Source organism: Mytilus californianus, unplaced genomic scaffold, assembly GCF_021869535.1.
Source record: "Mytilus californianus isolate M0D057914Y unplaced genomic scaffold, xbMytCali1.0.p SCAF_2, whole genome shotgun sequence".
Classification (NCBI taxonomy): Eukaryota; Metazoa; Mollusca; class Bivalvia; order Mytilida; family Mytilidae; genus Mytilus; species Mytilus californianus.
In genome coordinates, this window is record NW_026262668.1 from 109505487 (window position 1) to 109527340 (window position 21854).

General features: G+C 31.1%; 1 protein-coding gene across 11 annotated transcripts in view; it reads left to right on the top strand.

The window, feature by feature from the left end:
* LOC127730732 (voltage-dependent calcium channel type A subunit alpha-1-like) overlaps positions 1-21854 on the top strand; it is a 213932-nt gene that overhangs the window by 149174 nt on the left and 42904 nt on the right. For 8 of the 11 annotated variants that reach the window (XM_052239259.1, XM_052239253.1, XM_052239250.1 and 5 more), the window contains 12 exons: positions 1438-1550; positions 2346-2458; positions 2867-2998; positions 3776-3848; positions 5768-5888; positions 7314-7414; positions 9254-9310; positions 10859-10980; positions 12622-12743; positions 14382-14496; positions 14777-14966; positions 16084-16190. In XM_052239259.1, coding sequence (XP_052095219.1) covers positions 1438-1550; positions 2346-2458; positions 2867-2998; positions 3776-3848; positions 5768-5888; positions 7314-7414; positions 9254-9310; positions 10859-10980; positions 12622-12743; positions 14382-14496; positions 14777-14966; positions 16084-16190 — 1366 coding nt within the window. The remainder of the gene's footprint in view (positions 1-1437; positions 1551-2345; positions 2459-2866; positions 2999-3775; positions 3849-5767; positions 5889-7313; positions 7415-9253; positions 9311-10858; positions 10981-12621; positions 12744-14381; positions 14497-14776; positions 14967-16083; positions 16191-21854) is intronic. The other 3 variants (XM_052239251.1, XM_052239255.1, XM_052239256.1) reach the window with 3 other exon arrangements.

The following is a 21854-nucleotide window of genomic DNA, read 5'->3' on the forward strand; positions in this document are numbered from 1 at the left end:
TAATATAAAAATAAGAACACAATGAGATATGATTTCCGAATGAAACTACTATCCACCAGAGACCTAATGACATAGATGGAATTAACTATTGGCCCCCTTACGTCCTTCAACAATCAGTAAAATCGGTACTGTTTAGGATGATTACAAAATGTTAAATTATTCGAACAAGAAAATCAACTGCCTGATTAATGTACACGACTTGTCTCTATTCTTCAATACACTGTATTATCTGTACGTGTTATCATAAAAATACAGACTTATTTCCTTAGTTTATCTTGATTGAATGATGTCCATCTTATCACCTTGAATATGTCAACAGTTAAAATTTCATACTCAGGTGACTTTCAGTAATGTATGAGAAAAGAGTTTGAACTCACTGAGTTCTCATAGAGTACTTTACAAAATTTCTTTCATTGTAACTTTAATCTTCATCTATGTTACTTAAGTACCTGAAAAAAGCTCAAATGAGATATAACCTTTTGGCCTAAATGAAATAATGCATTTTTCAAAAATTGGCGCAAATGCAATGCGCCCAAGAATACATGCACTGGATAAGTCAGGGCTCGACAATAACGCTTGTCCGATTGTCCGGTACCAGAGGAAAAAAAGGTCGGACAAGTAAAAGCTAGATCAAGGTTGTCCGACGGGACAAGTAAAATCATTTTATAGAAAATAAATTAAATCCAACTTTGATGAACAAAGTAATAAACAAAAAACAAGAAAAGATAAAAACAAATATTAATTTGACATGTTTACTTGCAATCGATAATATAAAACTGGTTCTTTGACAGATACTTTATAACAGATAAAACGCGTAATATTCTCGGAAACCAGTCTTAGATGAAATCAAGAATGCCCTTTGTAGATAAGGTAACAAGACAGTTCGGCACCGGCACGGAAACCAATCCTTCCATGTTTAGTAGACAGTATGGCACCGTAGGAGACATTTCGGGACCAAGCCAACCAGTACCTCATTTCCCTACCTTATTCTGTTGCTTATAATAAATATGATAAATTTTATTTAATAAAAATATTTTTTAAAATAAAAAATGAAGAAATTATTGACCATAAAATTCACAGAATTGACATTGATGAAAACTAGAACCTAAGTCCTGTGACATGACTTGATTCAGTTGTTCTCGACTCATATTTTTGAAAAGGATATCAAGAGATATAAATCAAATTCTGTTCTTATGTTCATTGAATCAACTTAAAATGCAAAAAAGGTTAATATTAAGATTTTTGTTGGACAAGTTACAATTCCATTCGTACAAGTAAGTTTTGATGTGTACTTGTCCTATTGGGCAAGTTGAAAAAAAAGTTATTGTAGAGGCCAATAAGTACATGATGAGAGGACATCTATAAGCAATGTATGACTCTAAATCTATATGCTGTATGTATACAATTAGGGTTTATCATGTGATTTTATTTTTACAGATATTATGGAATTTGTGTTCCTTGGTTTATTTTTGTTTGAGATGTTAGTGAAAATGTATGGTCTAGGAGTGAGAATGTATTTCCAGTCTTCTTTTAATATATTTGATTGTGTGGTAAGTACTTGTTAGACCAAACACCAGAAGTCTTTAGAATTCCATAAAACTAGAGAAGACCCTTTTTTTATAACAGTAATAAGTTGAATGATATTTCAGATTATTTCTATTAAAGTATAATTTCTCTTTTTAATTTACGGAGTTCTCTTTAATCTAGGAAGTAAATTACTCAGTATACTATATTTCCAACTGAATGGTTTCAAAGGGAGGTACCACTGGACGTTAAGCAACTAACAATCAATCATTCAAAGGGAGGTTAGACAATAAGATCTCTGTCATAAAGAAAGAGGGAATGGATAATATCTGATTATCTCCCATGGAAACGTATTTTCAGGTTTTAATTCAAATTGAAGTCTGTTTCTTATAAAGATAAGTTACATTTTAAAAGAATGTAAGAAATCTTAAATTTATGAATAGCAATTCAAAAATGACTGCCCTTATCTTTCATATGATTTTTAATACGTGGAGTGAAACACTGAGAGTCAAGTCACTTGAAATATGGATAAATTTTGATAAAATTAATTTCTCAAAATTTGAAACAAAACATTGCAAAAGTCCAAAATTGCACCTTTTAACATAACAGTTTTCAACCAAGATGGCAGTTTAACATATCACAAAAAACAGATTCTTGATAAAATGATTATTTTTACCTTATTCATGATAATGCCAAGTACTATTTAGAAAATGTAGAAATACTTCAGCTGTTGAAAACAGTACTTAGATTATATCAATGTAAGTCTTTGGTTAGTCTTTGATGTGAAATTGTGTTAATTGTAAATGTGATTTTAACTGTAGGTGATTGTTGGAAGTATTGTAGAGGTCTTATGGTCAGAATACAAGGATGGTGATTCTTTTGGTATCAGTACACTCAGAGCTCTACGATTACTTAGAATATTCAAAGTTACCAGGTCAGTAATTATAAACATACTGTTAATTATATTTCTTAATCAAGATTTATATATCCATAATATTTTGCTGTATTTTAATAATGTGTTTTTTGTTTCACAATACAGAGAATATGATTTTTTATTAATGATAAATGTCTATACATTAGATCAAAAATATAAATATGTCATATTGCATTTATGTTGAATAGTTATTCTTATAAATATTCAATTCTGAGCGACAGTATGTCTCGCATTCATTGGGTACTGTTAAAATGTTTTACAAAAAACTCACTATTGCCATAAGGTCTCCAACAGTAAGTGAATATTTGATCAAATCATTTTTATTCTTACTTGTTCAGTGAGATATGCAAAACTGGGGAAACACTGCATGGTTCCTTACTCACGAAATTTGTTCTTTTTTAATTTCAGATACTGGTCTAATTTACGAAACCTTGTGGTCTCCTTACTTAGTAGTATGCGGTCCATTGTTAGTTTGCTGTTTTTGTTGTTTCTTTTTATACTTATATTTGCCCTTCTTGGTATGCAGCTATTTGGGGGAGAGTAAGTATAAAGTTTTGTATTATTTATTTCATTTATAACATTATTTATGTAAAAATATGTTGGTATGATTGCCAATGAGACAACTCTCCACCAGAGTATAAATGATGTGGATGTAAGCACCTATAGGTCTTAATACAGCCTTCAACAATGAGCAAAACCCATATCATATAGTATACTATAAAAGGCCCTGATGTGGCAAAATGTGAAACAATTCAAACAAGAAAACCAGTGACCAAATTTATGACAAAAATAAACCATAAACAAAAATAAAGGACAACAAATAACGACAACCACTGACTTTGAGTAGGCTCATTAAGAATGTGACAGGTTAATAATATTTGTAAGTTTACTTTGAACATAATATAAAAATTAAAAAAATGTGATATGATTGCAAATGACATAGAATTTTAAACTATTGGTCACTGTCTGGCCTTCAACAATGAGCAAAACCCATACCATAAGCCTTTATATTTAAGGTGTTTGTACTAACACTAACCAGTTATAACTGATTTTAACAGACTGTTACTGCAGTTTTATTTGAGTATGATACTATGTCCCTTAACACCAATGTCAGTAATTCACATAAATTGTCAGCAAACTTTTCTTCAGCCTAATGAAGAAAAAAAAACAACAGACACACACACAAAAATAATTTTGTCAATATAAATCCAAAATGATTGCAACCTGGCTTGTGCATTTTGATACATCAGTAATTTTAACTTAATCATATTATTGAATAAATAAAAATGTTCCATAACTAATTTTAAATATTTTTAGGATGAATTTCCCTGAAGGAAGACCTGCAGCACATTTTGATACATTCCCCATAGCTTTATTAACAGTGTTTCAGGTATAAACATTTTGATATATTCCCCATAGCTTAATTAACAGTGTTTCAGGTATAAACATTTTGATACATTCCCCATAGCTTTATTAACAGTGTTTCAGGTATAAACGTTTTGATACATTCCCCATAGCTTTATTAACAGTGTTTCAGATATAAACATTTTGATAGATCTCCCATACCTTTATTAACAGTGTTTCAGGTATAAACATTTTGATGCATTTCCCATAGCCTTATAAACAGTTTTTAAGGTATAAACATTTTGATACATTCCCCAAAGCTTTATTAACAGTGTTTCAGGTATTAACATTTTGATACATTCCCCATAGCTTTATTAACAGTGTTTCAGGTATTAACATTTTGATACGTTTCCCATAGCTTTATTAACAGTGTTTCAGGTATCAACTTTATTCAGTGCATTTACAACTTATTGGGACTACAAGTTAGAAATAAGGAGATGTGGTTTGATTGACTATGAGAGAGCTATGCACTTGAGACCAAATTATTTGGATATAAGCAACTATAGGTCACCGTTTGGCCTTCAACATTGGGCAAAACCCATACTGTATAGTAAACTTTGAAAGTTGACTATGTAAAACTTGCCTTTTAATATTTGTTTTGTGCCACTTTTCATTGTCGAAGGCCAAGTGTTTATTTTTGGTCACAATGAATGCACATTGAATTTGCATTATTAGTTTGCTGTCTCTGATATTTACACTATGTCTCCTTTTTATTTATAACATAACATATTTACATTAAGACCGTTTGAGCTGGATTCAATGAAGATTAGTCATATTAAAGCAAGTTCACTTTAAAAAGTATATAAACTGATTGCGATCAATCTTAATTGATTCAGCTGTTCTCATGTAAATCAATCACAATGGATTGTGTCATCCTCATTAAGACTAATCACTTTGGCTCCCAGTCAGTTTGGTTGATAAAGCTTTTCACACATTAAATGCTTGCATTATTAAAATGGTATGAACAGAAGTATTTAAATGTTTATTACATACTTCACCAATTTAATTTAGATTGATCTCAATTGATCTCTCCAATTAAAACTGATTGGAATCTATGGCAGTGGATCTTAATTTGGTTAGCATGAACAGGTTCTAAATTCAAATGATACGAATGTTTTGTGGGACATGTATCAGTACAAGACTGATCAGCTGTACTGTGTTATCAAGAGCTATACCTGATTGTTATAATAGTATTGCCTAATAAAGCCTTATGTACATATTGTGACATTGTTTATATAGACTAAAACTAGTAAATTATCTAACTTTCACTAGATATTGTCCTATTTTTGGGGGTAAAGACTTGTTGCACAATCAGCACGTGGCAATTGTTTATTTACCTTTTCTACATTTACACGTGATCATCTTAAAGGCGCTTTTTGATTGGGTGCAGCCAGCTACAACTGCGACCAATGGGATTCATTACCTAGTGGATCCGATATTCTATCTTAATCCACTAAGGGTGTAGAGGAGGGGACTGGATCGTAACCCTTGGCTAGCGAAGATGGGGGTTTGAGTGTTCAAGATGCTAAATCCAGAAAAGTACTTCGGACACACTAAATCTGTAAAATGTTTTTTCATTTTGAACAATTTCAGTACATGTTACTGGAATTATAATAGAGGTATATACCAATCAATATTTTTGTAAGGCTCAATTCTATTTATAATGCTGCAAACAGAATAGAAAAATAATATCTCTTGAAATGAAAGTTACTACTAGGTAAATCAGCAGTATTCTGGTAATTATTCTGGTATACTTTTCCAGAAAACTGACTATTTGGAAATAAAATAGGTGAAGAAATGAAGTAGGAAAATAACATAGTACCGGTATACATTATTGTTGAGCCTGAGGGATCCTAGTTTCTGTTGAAGTTGAGACAAATTATTGGTATGTTCTTTTCATTTCAGATATTGACTGGAGAAGATTGGAATGAAGTAATGTACAATGGTATAAGATCAAGAGGTGGAATTCAGGGTTATGGAATGTTATACTCAACATACTTTATAGTTTTAGTATTGTTTGGTAACTGTATCCTTTCCACAAAATGAAAAAGGGTTAGCTAAAGTCTCTTCTTGTAGGGAAAGTTCTTGCATGGTTTTGATGCTGTAGAAAAGAAATATCAACAATAGCAGTGACTCCACAATTCAGTACAGTTATAATTCATTTTGTTTTTATACGACTGCAAAATTTTTTTTTTGGTTTTCCACTCTAACTTTAGTTTAAGTGAATGGATCTCTATGAAATTTTACCATAAGGTTCAATACCACAAAAGGAAGGTTGGGATTGATTTTGGGGGTTATGGTACCAACAGTTACGGAATTAGGGGCCAAAAATAAGCATTTTTGTAACTTCCAGACATAACTTGTGTGTTAGTGTATGGATCTCTCTGAAATTGTACCACAAGGTTCCATATCACAAAGGGAATGCTGGGTTTGATTTTGGGGGTAATTGCCTCAAAATTTAAGAATAAGGGGCCAAAAACAAGCATTTTTCTAGTTTCATGACAATAACTTGTGTGTAAGTGTATGGATCTTTCTGAAATTGTACTACAATGTTCCATATCAAAAAGGGAAAGCTGGAATTGAGTTTGGGGGTAATTGCCCAAAACGTTTAGGAATAAGGGGCCAAAAAGGGGCCAAAAATAAGCATTTTTCTAGTTTCCAGACAATAACTTGTGTTCAAGTTTATGGATCTCTCTGAAATTGTACTGCAAGGTACCATACCACAAAGGGAAGGCTGGGATTGATTTTGGGGGTAATTGCCTCAAAATTTTAGGAATTAGGGGCCAAAAAGGGGCCAAAAAACAAGCATTTTTCTAGCTTCAGGACTATAACTTATGTGTAAGTGTATTGGTCTTTATGAAATTGTTCTACAAGGTTCCATATCACAAAGGGAAAGCTGGGTTTGAGTTTGGGGGTAATTGTCCTAAACGTGTAGGAATTTGGGGCCAAAAAACAAGCATTTTTCTAGTTTCCAGACAATAACTTGTGTTCAAGTGTACTGATCTCTCTGAAATTGTACTGCACGGTACCATACCACAAAGGGAAGGCTGGGATTGAGTTTGGGGGTGATGAATCATAAGGGGATTCAAAAAATTAGAGGGGGGATTTTTTTTCCCTTTTTTTTCTTTAAAATTTTCCATTTTAAATTGGTTATTTCTGATTTATATATAAAAGCAAATAATAATGATATGGTTTGAATAGGTAAATTAAAAATTTTTAAGTTCTTAGACCACATTCATTCTGTGTCAGAAACCTATGCTGTGTCAAATATTTAATCACAATCCAAATTCAGTGCTGTATCAAGCTTGAATGTTGTGTCCATACTTGCCCCAACTGTTCAGGGTTCGACCTCTGCGGTCGTATCAAGCTGCGCCTAGCGGAGCATTTTATTTTTCTATGTAGACATGTATTTTTTTTTTCTTAATATTTGATTTCTTTAACCATAACTCAGACACCCTACTGAATGTATTCTTGGCTATTGCTGTAGATAACTTAGCCAATGCTCAAGAACTGACAGCTGCTGAAGAAGACGAGGAGGATGCTAAAGCTATGGTATGATTATAGAATTCATTTTGGGAGTAGTAATACCATTTAGTCTCATTTTCACTACGGAAATTGGTTAAATACATGTAGCTCCATAGGCAAAAGAATTGTGCTAAATGTGTTGATTTTGTCATCAGCTATTTTATGATTTGTTTGAATGAAGTACATTACAATAAGTATATATCTTACAATCATCTTATTCATAATGATTTTAATACTTAGTCATTACGTGAGCATTTGATATTGTCAACTTAGATAAGTGGAAGACCATTTGATTTTCTGGGTTGGCCCAGGAGGATTTTGAAAATACCCTGGCCTGGTAATAACTAAAAATAAATTATTTGCCCAAGGCAGAATGAAAATGAATATTCTGCAGCAAAATGCAGGATATTTATGTGTTCTAAAGTGAAAATGAATTTCTAAAAAATTAGCATGCATAGCAACAGATAAAAAAAGTCAATCCACAAAATCCTCCTGGCCATAACCCCTCCCCCCACAGAATATCAAATGGCTGTCCACTAAGGGATAGTATGAATTTTATATGGATACAAACAGTTTCATTGAGTTCACGTGTACCTTTCGGTTAAAAATGTCCCTGTAAATACTTTTGCAATTTTGTGTTAAATAGGCATCCAGGCATATGGCATGGAATAAGAAAGGTGCCCCTAGACTGCTGAAAAGGATAGCCTCATTTAGAAATGTGAGATCTGGGATAAAGGGAATCTCCTCAGTCATATATCCTCCCATTTAATTTGAAATGGATATTAAGGCCTTACTTGCATTTATCTTCATAGAAATTTATATATATTGCAACAAGTTGACCAAAATTTGCCATCAATAAATTTATGTTTTGGCTTCATCCAGGCATACCTCAGTTTACATTTGTTGAAAGTATTGCAATTTTATTTTTTGTATGTATATGATTGCTATTTTGCTTATATTTTGAACAGTCATTTTTCAGTTATTGATTTATTGCTTTTATTTGTTTGTTTTTGAAGTAATTTGTATCTCTTGTATAAATGAGGATTTCTTTTCTTATGAATTTAGCCTGTTAGAACAAGAACTTGTTTTTGTGACTCATGTTAAAGCCATTGCCATTGTGATTGATCTATTACATGCATGAAAATATATTATTAAGTGTCCTTCTCTCATCCAATCCTCTGTTAAATTTAAACATTCTTATCTGCTTTGAAACTGCAGGGCCCTTATTTTGTTCCCTTAAATTGAAAAAAAAACATTGCTGCAAGAGGCAGTGCTAACTCTAATTGGTTAATTTTTGGCTTGAAGACCCTTTATAATGATTTCATTTCAAGCGGATCATGTGGCATACATGGCAGCAATGGTGCCCCATATTTTCCCCTCTTGAAGGAAATTATCATCATTTTCTCTTAAGTTGACCAGCACCTCAATCAAACCTGAACAAACTTAATGGAGACATTTCACTCCTCTTAGGTTTGAAAATTATGTATACATATTCTCAATAGATTTCCCAAATCTTCAATATTGTATTGTGTGTTTGACACTATTTTTTGGTTTCTGATTATTTGGTTGGAAGAAACAAGAGTGACAAGACTAATGTCTTCACTTTAGTAAATACATGACTGATACTATCAAATTTTAATAGATCAGCATCAATAAATAATTTCCAAAACTACTGAATATAAAAAAAACTATAGTTGTCAAATGGTGTTGTCAAGGATTGACTATACAACTCCTTGGTGTTGTGTTTTAATTTTTGATATTTGTATCCCTATTAACCTTAATGTTTTGCTTTTTAGTTATATATATATTGTCTTTTGCTGATTTGAACTGAGTAGCATATGCATGTACTGCTTATTTTTGTTACAGCTTAAAGAGGAAATGAAACAAGGCATTGCTGGTCAATATACTGATTCATCAAAACAGGTTACCTCCCTTTTCTTATAATTAATGTCACCACTGGTTCTCTGTTCATTAACTGTATCAGGATAACAGTAAAGTTTAGATTGAATTTAAGCATGTGTTTTATATACATGAATTCTTTTTCTTCTGGGTTCATATTAAAATTTTCATTGCAATGAAATAATAAAAAAGATTAAAAAAAGATTTGGAAAAGTAAATAATATGAATTAGTCACAATTTATCTGTTATCTTGTATCAGCAGTAACATTGAACTAAAAAGGTAGACTGAATCTTGCAAATGAAAAAAATACTATTGATTTGAATTACCAAATTGCTGTGAATTTTTTATCTGGTTACTTTGTTAAATTTCAGATCTTATTTTTAATTGTTCCATTCAATCAATGGTTAATTGGTCAAAATGCTGATCACTTAATAACTCTTTGAATCCTAGAAAAAATAGAACAATGCCCAACTGAGATGAAAATTTATGAAAGTATTGCAATTGCTACCAAACTTGATCTATTAAACACAGTTGAACCTCGATAAGTCTAAAATAGATGGCACTTGACATAACTTTTAAGATTTATCAACCGTTCATGTCATTCAAGGTTGTAAGTTAAATCTTGTTTTTTTTCTTTTTAAATGTTGTCAGCCTAGTATGTTAATGCAAAAAACATGTTTTAAATTCCAATTATTTTGATAATATTGAAAAAAAGGTTATTTGATAAAAAAAAAAAATCCCAAAAAACATGTACACATCTAATGTTTACAACGATAGATCAATATTAATCAAGATCTCGTGTAAAGAAACAGTATGTATTTAACTCAACCTAATTTTGCACTTGATCAATGATAAAAAATTATTAGAATGATCATAATACAAACAAAATTACTTAAAGAAACTTATTTAAAATTTAAACTTTTTATTCAATATTTCAAACGTCAAAAGTGTTCTTTTTCTTCCAAATAGTCTTGTTCTTTGAACTTTGACATCAAGTTATATAGTTTGAGAAGACTTCAAAATGCACTTGAGTTAGCAAAGATTTTCGAATCAACCAAATTTGACTCATCTATACATATGTATTAAAACTGCATTGAACTAACAGGAATTTTTCTTAAATATATTTTCTTCGAATGAGTTTGACCCAAAGAGGTTCAACTGTATCATACTTGTTCAAAATAAATAATTTTATAATGTGTGACATGCAGCTTTTTGACCAGATACTCATTGACAACTTAAATATACTTGTTTTTATTTATTTTTTTTAATTTGAAATAGCTTTTTTTTAAAGTATTTAAAAGAACTGATCAGTTTACATATTATATGTGAAGTTAATATAATTCTATTCTAAAATTATATAATTTGTCCTAAAAAGTCTCCCTATTTTTGTTTAGCTTGCATGTTTGATATGCAGTAATTTGAATAGTTAGTACCGTAGTATAATGTTGTGAATGAAAAATATAAATTCTCTATCCAATTCTTAAAATGTATTGTTAATTTTTAAATGGAATTTATTAAACAGAAAACAACTTTTCAGTTTTATTCATTTGAGTTTTCATTGTCTTATCCAGATATTGAAACTTCAGCAGGATGAAATGTTAGCTGCAGGAAATGGTGGAGGAATGCCAGGGATCAACATCTGTCCCCCATCACCACAGAATAATGAGCCAGATAAAACCGGAAATTTTCCATAGTAAGTATAAAACACCTTTATTCATTATAACATTACAGCCGAAAAAAGATAAGTAATTTTATTTACACAGTCCAAAACAGACAACTCCAGTTTTTGTTATTAGTGAACAAATGTATTAATCTTTAAATCTGTGTTCATATATACTGCACAATTTGAGTAAAAATCTTTACTAAGGATTATCATTTTAACACTTGGTGTTTTGACTGTCATATTCATGACATAGTACAGGCACAAACTAGTGTAATGAACTATCACATCTCCTTTTGAAAGTGTGCACGCTGAAAAAAGTGTAATATTGACAGCACATAAATGGAAGATTTTACATTACATTTGATATAATGTTGATATGTATATACTTTTGTTGGTCCCTTGCTGCTAAGCAGAGTTTTGAATATGTAAATTTTGATGTCTGTCTGACAAATGTCAAAAGTTTTCAATACATCAATATCTTGGCCAAGTTGTACAATTAAGACTGATTGATGATTTTGTGGGGGAGTTTTACTCCTGGGAAATATAAATGATAATGAAAATCAATGTTGTAAATGCATTTGTCACTGGAGTGTAATTAAATTTTCATCAAAGATTTAAATCTGCAATAAATCACCAACAGATTGTTTGTTGGAGAGTTATGCCCCTTGGAAATGTGACCATTTAAGGAAACAACATTGTAAACGCTCTCACTTCTATATTTCTCATTAGAGTTAAAATGATTTTATGTCAAAGGTTAACTGCAGCAATATCTTGGAATGTAAAAAATATCAGCACCGATCAAATAATTTTTTGAGGTATATATAACCTTGGAAATTGATGATATTGAAAGTCAACTTTGTAGGTGCTCTAGCACTTAAATGAAAATTAGCATCTATCAAAATATTTTTTGAGGAATAATGCTGTTCTGCTTTGAATTATAAATAATATTGAAAATCAACATTGTAAGTGCTCCTGCACCTACAGTTTCCATTTGAGTTAAACAAATTTATGTCAAAGGTTTTCATCAGCAATATCTTGGAAGAGTTTGAAAAACTGTGTTGATTGATTATTTTTATGAGAGTTATTCCCCTTGGAAATGTAAGTGAATCAGAAAGTATCAGTACATTACCTTGTCTGTAGCAATCATAAATACATAAAATTAATAAGTCTGCTCACTCTGCTGTGTATTCATTGAAACAAAGAGGTCTATAATTCTACATCTAATGTTTTGCAAAACTATACTTACACTGTTAACTAGAAAAAAGTATTTAATATGTGTTTTGTACATTTTATACAATAACTTCCGTTATCTATGGATTATATCTTAAATTTATATTTAAAGAGTGATACAAAATGTTTTTTGGAAGGTTGTTTTAAGAACATTTTCAGTTAAGTGATATTGTTTGCAACTTCTTAAAACTTGAATTAGAACAAGCCACAAATCCAAGATGGCCATCCTGTAGATGATCACTTTGTTTATGTTTAGTTCAATAGTGTCTATCAACCTTAAGGTACAGAACAATGATGTTATAAAAGTACAAAAAATGAAATGAAACACTGGACAAAATTGAAATAACACATTAATGATTTTATGTACACATTATTTTTATACATATGTTCATGTTATATTATCACATTTTTCACCCATCTGGGTAAATATTTCATTTGCAGTATCTGTTTTAGCAAAACACAAGAGAATATTATAAATCAAAACAATCTGGTAGATAAGAAAACTGTAGCAGTCAACATAGATACACAACAGACCAAAACAGATAAAGATAGTCCTAATTCTGGTGAGAATCATTTTCATTGTTATTTCGTGTCTTGACAATTTTAAAGTACATCAAAACTATTTTTACAGTCTAATTAAATCAATGCTTGATATCTTTTTATTTGTTACTATGTAAAATATAACAAGTTAAAGGATGATATACTGTGTTTGTCTTCATATTTTGAAAGTTGTTTTTGTTTTAAAATTCTGTACTAACAACAGAGAGGAGCAGAAAATGGATCACTATTTATGATTTTCATAAAAGTATGAAATATTAAATCAAGTTAATTGTTGAATACCAATTGAAGAGTATTCTGGAAATCCAAAATAAGGCAAAGCCAAGGTTAGCTTTGGCTTACCAGGGGTAATAATCTACTCTTATCACCCTCTCAAATATGTACTATTTATATATCATGAAACTCTCTCTTTTTTTTAAATGACTTATTCATGTTCTAACATATCCCTTTTGTTGTAAGTTTTTTTTTGTAATAGTTCGCTAATTTCCAAATATAGTTTAAGTTTTCACAGACATATCTATTATATGATAAAGATTTTATGAGCAATGAAAGGAAAGAAATGACATCAAAATATTTTAATTTGATAACACAAGTTCTTTTCTCCAGGTGATATTTATAACTATTTTAACTGTTTTCAGCTGATAAGAAGCATAAAAAAACAGGTGAGATCACCTGGTGGCCACTCACTTTATTGTTAGTACGATTCTGCACAGTCTTTTCAGAGAGAATATTTTCACAAAGCTCACAAACACATTTTCGTAAATTCTAGGATAAGTTTTGCACTTGTATTTAAGTCTTTTAAATGAAGTTTAAGGAGACTCATTAAACCTGCAAACATAGTTTATGGGGGTGCATAGGAATCACCCTGTCTGCCTAAGGGCAATTCCTCCTAAACAGCTAAATGGGTATAAATTAAACTTAACAGTTGTAGAACACTACTTGATGATGTACTGTGCATGGCTAGAAGTTCTCATGTTTTACTTATATCTTGTATACAGGCAGATTGATAGCAATACAATCCCCTTCCCCTTGGTACTCCTATTTATCTCTTCAAAACAATAAGCCTTAGTTATATCAACATCTGTTCAGTTTCCTACTTCAGAACTATAGATATACCTTTATTCCTACGGATGAATATAATAAATGTATTCATGTCTGGTTTCTGAACTGCAATCAGTTATGCACTGGCTCAAACCTTGTGGGAGACTTTATAATAGGCAGATTGTAACTTATTGTGTTAGATATTCATTCAAAACAATCTCTTGACTCGTTTAATTTAGGTAAATAACTTCTGAGAACCTGCTAATGATAAAAACCTTTTTTTCACAAAATATATGCAGCTTGAGCACATAGATTTTTTCCATCTTTTATTTTGTTTAACATAAATTTATAAAAGATTCTCTGTAGTGCAGAGATTTAATTTTAATTAGATTGAGTGGAAGATCAAAGAAATATCTTTAGAGCTATCCAGATACTCCTTTCTGGAACAATTTTAAGCCAATTATATAGAAATTGTATTATTTAAACCATTCCTGTCTCATATTATTCTTAATATCACATAATATTAAGGTGTACGTTTAAGAAAAACTAAATCGGTAGTATGAAAATTATATAAATTATACATATATTTACTTTATTATCAGACAATAGTAGCTTGGGTCTGGCTGATGAAGAAAAGAAGAAAGAAGCTGGAGGCTTTGGTGTTCCTAAACCTATGCTTCCTTACAGTTCCATGTTCATATTTGGTCCAACTAATCCGTAAGTACCACAATTCATACATAATATACTGATTACTCTCACAATCCTGCTCATCTACACCTTTACATTTAATTATGAAATATTACAGAGTAAACCCTTTTTACAAATAAAGCAAAATAGATTGTTCCAAACATCTTTGTTTTGTTATAAACTAAATAACAATGATAAAAACTTCAAAACATTTACTTACAAATTGAAATTGAATTTCATATTAAGCTTTGTACAAATGTATTATATTTAAGAAAAATTAGTGATTAATGCTTAAACTATTTATTTTCAGAGTTCGTCGCTTCTGCCATTTTGTCGTCAACCTTCGATATTTTGACTTATTTATCATGATTGTTATTTGTGCCAGTAGTATTGCCTTGGCAACAGAAGAGCCTGTGAAAGAAGATGCCTTCCGAAATAAAATCTTAAATTATTTTGATTATGTGTTCACAGTGGTTTTCACAATAGAAATGATACTAAAGGTTAGTCTTGACAAAATATGCTTCTAATTAATACACATGAAGACATCCGTTGATAGATTTTTGCAAAGAACATTAAACTAAAACAGTCTGTTTGAAGTTTTCTTGTCCTCCATAGGCCATGTAAACCTATCAAATCCCTTGTCCTCTATAGGCCATGTAAACCTATCAAATCCCTTGTCCTCCATAGGCCGTGTAAACCTATGAAATCCCTTGTCCTCCATAGGCCGTGTAAACCTATGAAATCCCTTGTCCTCCATAGGCCGTGTAAACCTATCAAATCCCTTGTCCACCATAGGCCGTGTAAACCTATCAAATCCCTTGTCCTCCATAGGCCGTGTAAACCTATCAAATCCCTTGTCCTCCATAGGCCGTGTAAACCTATCAAATCCCTTGTCCTCCATAGGCAGTGTAAACCTATCAAATCCCTTGTCCTCCATAGGCCGTGTAAACCTATCAAATCCCTTGTCCTCCATAGGCAGTGTAAACCTATCAAATCTCTTGTCCTCCATAGGCCGTGTAAACCTATCAAATCAGGCCGTGTAAACCTATCAAATCCCTTGTCCTCCATAGTCCATGTAAACCTATCAAATCCCTTGTCCTCCATAGGCCATGTAAACCTATCAAATACCTTGTCCTCCATAGGCCATGTAAACCTATCAAATCCCTTGTCCTCCATAGGCCGTGTAAACCTATCAAATCCCTTGTCCTCCATAGGCCGTGTAAACCTATCAAATCCCTGAATGTCTGTTATGTCATCAGTAGTAAGCTTTTTTTGTTAAAATCTCTCTTGAATTTACTGTTTAAATTAATAAAAATCATAAGGGTTTTAATTTGTTTTAAATCCTATTTTTTTTATCTTTTCAATTTAAAGCTATTTGATGTAGTGTTATTCTTGGAATTTCTTTTGAATATCTGCTTGGAATTGTCAATTAGGTTAATATATCTCTTTCTGAGTTATAAGAAAACAGACCAAACCAAAAGGTTGAAAATTGTACTTGTTCATGGCACAAAGGAGTTTATACCTATCATTAGATTTTACTTTTGCTTTTAATTATGTGATTGTCATATTATGCTTCTCTCAGCATTTTTCTTATCCATGTATGTTATTATATTACAGATAATTGACATGGGTATCATCCTACATCCCGGAGCTTACTGTAGAGATCTGTGGAATATCTTAGATGCCTCTGTTGTCATTTGTGCTCTTGTTGCTTTCTTTTTCACGTAAGTATACCAACCTTATAAACACCAACATAGATTAATTGGGCTTTTAGAGATTGATACATGAAAACTTAATTGACATGGATTTTATGTTTAGAAGTTGATTTTTGTTTTGTATTTAGAGTAATTATATATAATAGTGTTCAATTTATGTACTCTAGTTTTTTATTTTGCATTTCTATTATATCGCAACTATACTTGAACAAGTTTGTAATTTATTTTATAATTGTTTTCCCAGTGACAGATTCATGTTTATGATCATATAACAAGCATAACAAGTAGATAAATACATTGATATTTGATCAGCAGAAACGAATTTATATATAACCTTGTGCAATTTAAGTGTACATTGTATAATACACATTAAAGTTATTACCTGAAAAAGTGGAGTTAATCCATAATGTTAGATGATTTTCTGACTTGTTGGAGAAAGGGGGACAATCCATGATGTAAGATGAATTTTTGGACAGTCATTGTGTATGAGAAAGAAGAAGGTTCATTTTGACCCATTTGATTGATTAAAATTGAAAGGAAATGGATAATACAATTACATTGCATTTGTTAAATTTTTAATCTGCTGAATATAGACCTTAATGGGAATGTAAAAATAAGGTTAAGTCTTCTTTTGACAGACTTCATAGTGTCGATTAATTTTAATATTGTAGCCTAATTTTTGGTGAATTAGTTTAGAGCACAAATGTGGCCCAAAATATCTACTATTACACCTCTTAACACCTAAACAAATTGTTTCAAGAAAATTGAATGATTTAGAACTAAACTGTAAAATTTAATTTACTTCTGACATGGCATTTTTTTTTTAATTATGACCACTCTGTAGTGGGTGAGTATATTGCAATTTGAAATGCCAAAACTATATGTTGTTTACTGAGAGAAACTCTTCATTATCATGAAATGACATTTTATAATCATTGTTTGTCTTTGCATGTTTTCCTGTTAATCTTCTAATTTATCACTTGTTCATCCTGAGCCCAAACAAGACACTCATGAAAAAAATCTTGTGTCATTTTTGTGTTGCCTGCAACGAAAGTCGTGGAAGGCAAGACATAGGTGTTGCTTTTCTGGGGGCAGCAATGAAGGCGCCTTCAACAATTGTTAAGTTTTCTGCTTAAGTCATTTTGATAGGAACTATCAATGATATTTTCTCTAAAGTTGCATTATTATTAGTATTTATCAGTTTGACGACTATTTCTAGGCCCAGTCCCTGTAGGTCATGGTCTAGTGACTTTCAATTAATTGCCAATTATCAATGTTAAGTTTTCTGCTGCATTTAGTTTGATAGGAACTACTTATGATAGACAATGATTTTTATGCCCCCACCATAGCAGATGAGGCATTAAGTTTTACCCTTGTCCGTCTGTATGTCCGTCCTTACGTCCCAAATTGGTTTCTGTTCTCTAACTTTAGTTTGCCTCAACCAAATGTTATGAAACTTATACACAATCCTTATTACCACAAAACTCAGATCAAGTACGAATTTGGGTAGCGTCACTTTTACTGTTCTTGAGTTATGTCCCTTTATAAAGTTATATGCAAGCTGGGCATCCATGGGACACATTCCCCATTTATTTCTTTAAAGTAGCATTACAATCAGTACATCTCAGTTTGTCGATCATTTCCCTTTATGTCATGTTCCAGCAACTTTGAATTAATTAACAATGATACTGTCCATCAGATTGTCTTTTTCTGAATTTTCTGCCGACAGGCGAGACATATCTCTGTATCAACAGTTTATTTTGAACATTTTCTTATTATTGCTCTTTTCAATTTTCTGTACATATATGTATCAACTATTTCTGATCAAACAAGACACAACTACAGCAACAGGCACATATATATTTATGACATTTATTGATCTACAAGCAAAATATGTGCAGCAGTTTTATGTTAGAGATTGTCATCATTGTAATTGTCTTACTGTGTACATTTGTTCCTCTGTCAGTCTGCACTTTGTAACCAAACTCTCTCTTAAAACAGCATCTGGATTTCAGTGAAAATTTCAGATACCTGTTAAAGTATTTTTTAGGCTTCCCAAAGTAAAACATTAACTTTGACTTATCTAAAAAGTTGGTAGGCACCTTGTATCTGTGATTCATCCTAAACCATAAACTTACATTTCAATGATATTCTTTATAACAAAAACCATAATGGCATTGTAAAGTCATTAATCTTATTTTGGATTGTTAGTGACTGGAATTGAATTAAACATTCACAGATTCTTCAATACCTTATGGCATTGTGTGCCCCCTGTTTTATTGATTGATTTAAATGTTCTTTGGACTTTTTTCCATAGCATATATGGACTTGACCATATCTATTAAAATAAAATATGGTATTAGTGATATGAATTTAGGAGCTCTGGAGAAAATCATTTAATGGTAAATTTTTTAAAGAAATTCTCAATGACAGATAATTTGCCTTTGCATTATATAACATTATAAATATTAACTGTGTATTTAGTATGTTCAACACGTGAGTACTAAATAAGGGGAAGGTAGTGTGATTGGTTTTATGGAGAGTGATCACTGTATTCAACATCCAGGATATAATTATCAGTTATCATTATACATTTGTACTTTCTGGTTTGAGTAATATATTATGATATTGTTTTGTCAAATGGATGTGGTTGTGAACTTCCCAAAAAGAAACATATTCTATTCTATTGTATATTTAAAGCATTAATTATTTAACTGGATGTTGAGATATCAGTGCATTACCTCTGCTTTGTCCATGCCTCAATCCTTTTTATAGAAGCCTTTCTACAAAACCTATTTTAGGTTATACCAATATTCCTGACAAATGGTTAGTTTGGAATTAGGACTGCAATTCTGTCACACTTTTAAAAGTACTTTTTCAATGTGAATTTTCTGTCAAATATTTTGCAATTGTAGTTTAACTAGGATGCAACTTGTCTGTTCTTTAAAATTAGTTTGTAGTTGTTGAGAAGTAACATTCAGCACCTATTTTCCCTGGTTTATATGAAGATCTGAGAAAATCCTATTATAAGTTCTGTTTAGATGACTTTGGTACCATATACTGTTCCAAACCCAAAGTTATTCTGTATTTTGAATTTCCATAATTACACATCAAATCAAGAGAAATGTTGATTTATACATGATACATTTTCACTGGTTCAGCCCCCCCCCCCCCCCCCCAAAAAAAAAAGTTAACTGTAACACTTGACATTTGCCAGATAGTGAAGTCAAATGGGGTTTCCCCAGATCTTCATGTGAAATGACATTAAATTGCAGCAACTGGTGATCAGATTTTATTCACATTGATACAAACTAAAATCACATTGGAAATACAATTTAAATCTTTATTATATTACAATAGTTGGATATTTTTATTGGTGTTTATAAGAGGAGGCCATCATATGTTGGGTGTACATCAATGAGACAGCAACCCCACATTGTGTGATAGTTAAAAGGATGTAATGTTTACTAGAAAATCAACAGAGTTTAAAGTGTGTTAAGACTTTTTATTTACTTGTTGCCATGTTCCTAGCAGAAATGTATACACTAAATACTGTGTAGTTCATTGATTTAATTCTCCTAGAAGAACTTATAATACACACTTAATACTTAAGTCTATTGATTTCATTTTATCTCATTATCTGTGGAGGAAAGATATAATAGTGAAAAATAATTTGTTATTAGTAAAACACAAAAATAACAGTGATAGGCCAATGAAAAAGTCGATATCAGTCAGGTTTTTTTTCTAAAATTATAAAACATGTATCTTGTCATTCTTGTGTATTACATTATACAATTACACTACAGCAAACATCACAGAATTGAAGTGTTTTTTTTTAGTATGATGACATGATTTATGAAAATATGAATAGCTTAAGGTGGTACCAAACACCTTGACTAAAATTGATTTAGCTCGTTTATTTTTTATAAAATTTTGACATATTATTAACTTTGACCTTTTGACAAAAATATAAAAATTAAAAAAAACTTGAACCACACACTTTATCGGAAAAATTTCATTGGATATATAGCAGTTTGACAGACACTTATTTTGATCATTGAGAAGCTTAATGTTTCCTTAACAATAGAACGTGATTAAATCGTTCAGCTGATTTTACAGAGTTATCTCCCTGTAGTGTTATGTACCACCTTAAAATGACTTTGTACAGTATAATTTAAAGCTTTATTTGTAGATTAGTTTTAAAGATAAAATATTTTATTTCTTAGATATTCCTTTGTTGAAAAAATATTTTAATTGCATATTTAAAATTCTAAATGGAATAAAGTAAATGTTTCATAGCCAGCAATCATCAATTTTAGTGATGGAAAGTGTTTGTTAAATTGTTTAGAAGCAGCAAAGGAGGATGTTTTCTTGTCTAGAAAATTGGGAGGCTTTATCATAGACTATAGGGGTTTATCATATGTCCTTTGTGAATTCCTTTCTATTTTAGCTATTGACAATGTTGACCATACTAATAAAGTTTGACCTTATATTTTTGTGTCTGTACCATTTTGTTGTTTGATATTAGTGAATTTTAATATGACATTAATGTAAGGGTTGATATAATTGATGTAAGTTTTCAGCTAACACGAAGAATGTTTATCTTTTGTAAATTGTGATTATTTCTTTGTTTTAACTGAGTTTTATGATTTTGTGCAGAAAAGGCAGGCAAGTTTGAATATTTCTTACCACTTATTGTTACCACACTGAATGCATTGGAAATGAGATTTTTTTAGCTCCAAATTTGGTTTTGTTAGATTTTTATGTTGTCTAGTGGAAATTTTGCCAAATGTTTTTTCAGAAAGAATTGGGAAAGCTTGAACAAAATAAATATTAAAGTGTTTTCAAAGAAAATGTTTAAATTGAATATAAAGATCTTGTGATACTTAAATTGCAAGCTTTTTATGATTACTTAATCAAGAGGAAATGATTAAAGTAAAAAAAAACTGTTAATACTGTTCTGTATTGCTGTGATTTCTCAGATATTTTTCTCCTTATTTTGTGATGGTTGTGACATTGTTTTATAATTAACCAATTCATTTATCCATTTGATTGAATAAACAACAGGGAATGTTATTACTAAGCACTGGCTTATCATGAATTTGTTTTGTAGTTAAATTTTGGGAAAGATTTAAATTTCTTATTTGATTTGATTTGATTTTTGTTTTGCCTGCAAGGAAAGTCGCAGAATGCGAGACATAGGTATTGCAATCCGGCGGCGCTGGCGATGGTGTACACTATTTGTATAACGCTTTATATTTCAGAAGCTAGAAGACCTGAATGTTTACCAGATACCTTTTATTACGAAGTTTCCGTCTGTCATATGCCCTTTGTCCTTGAACTCATTTTCATGGTTTAGTGACTGCTTGAAAAAATATTACTTTTTTTTTTTTTAAAGTGAAATACTCTCTTATTATGAGTAATACGATAACTATATTTGGTATATGGCTTCCTTGCAAGGTCTATGTGTCTGTCAGTAGGATTCAGCTGACCTTTACCTCATTTCATGGATCAGTGATCAAGGTTAAAGTTACGTGGTCAAGTCCGTATCTCAGATACTATAAGCAGCAGGTCAAGTATATTTGGTGTATGGAATGATTGTAAAGTGTACATGTCAGACCGTTAGGTTTCATCTGACCTTGACCTCATTTTCATGGTTCATTGGACAATGCT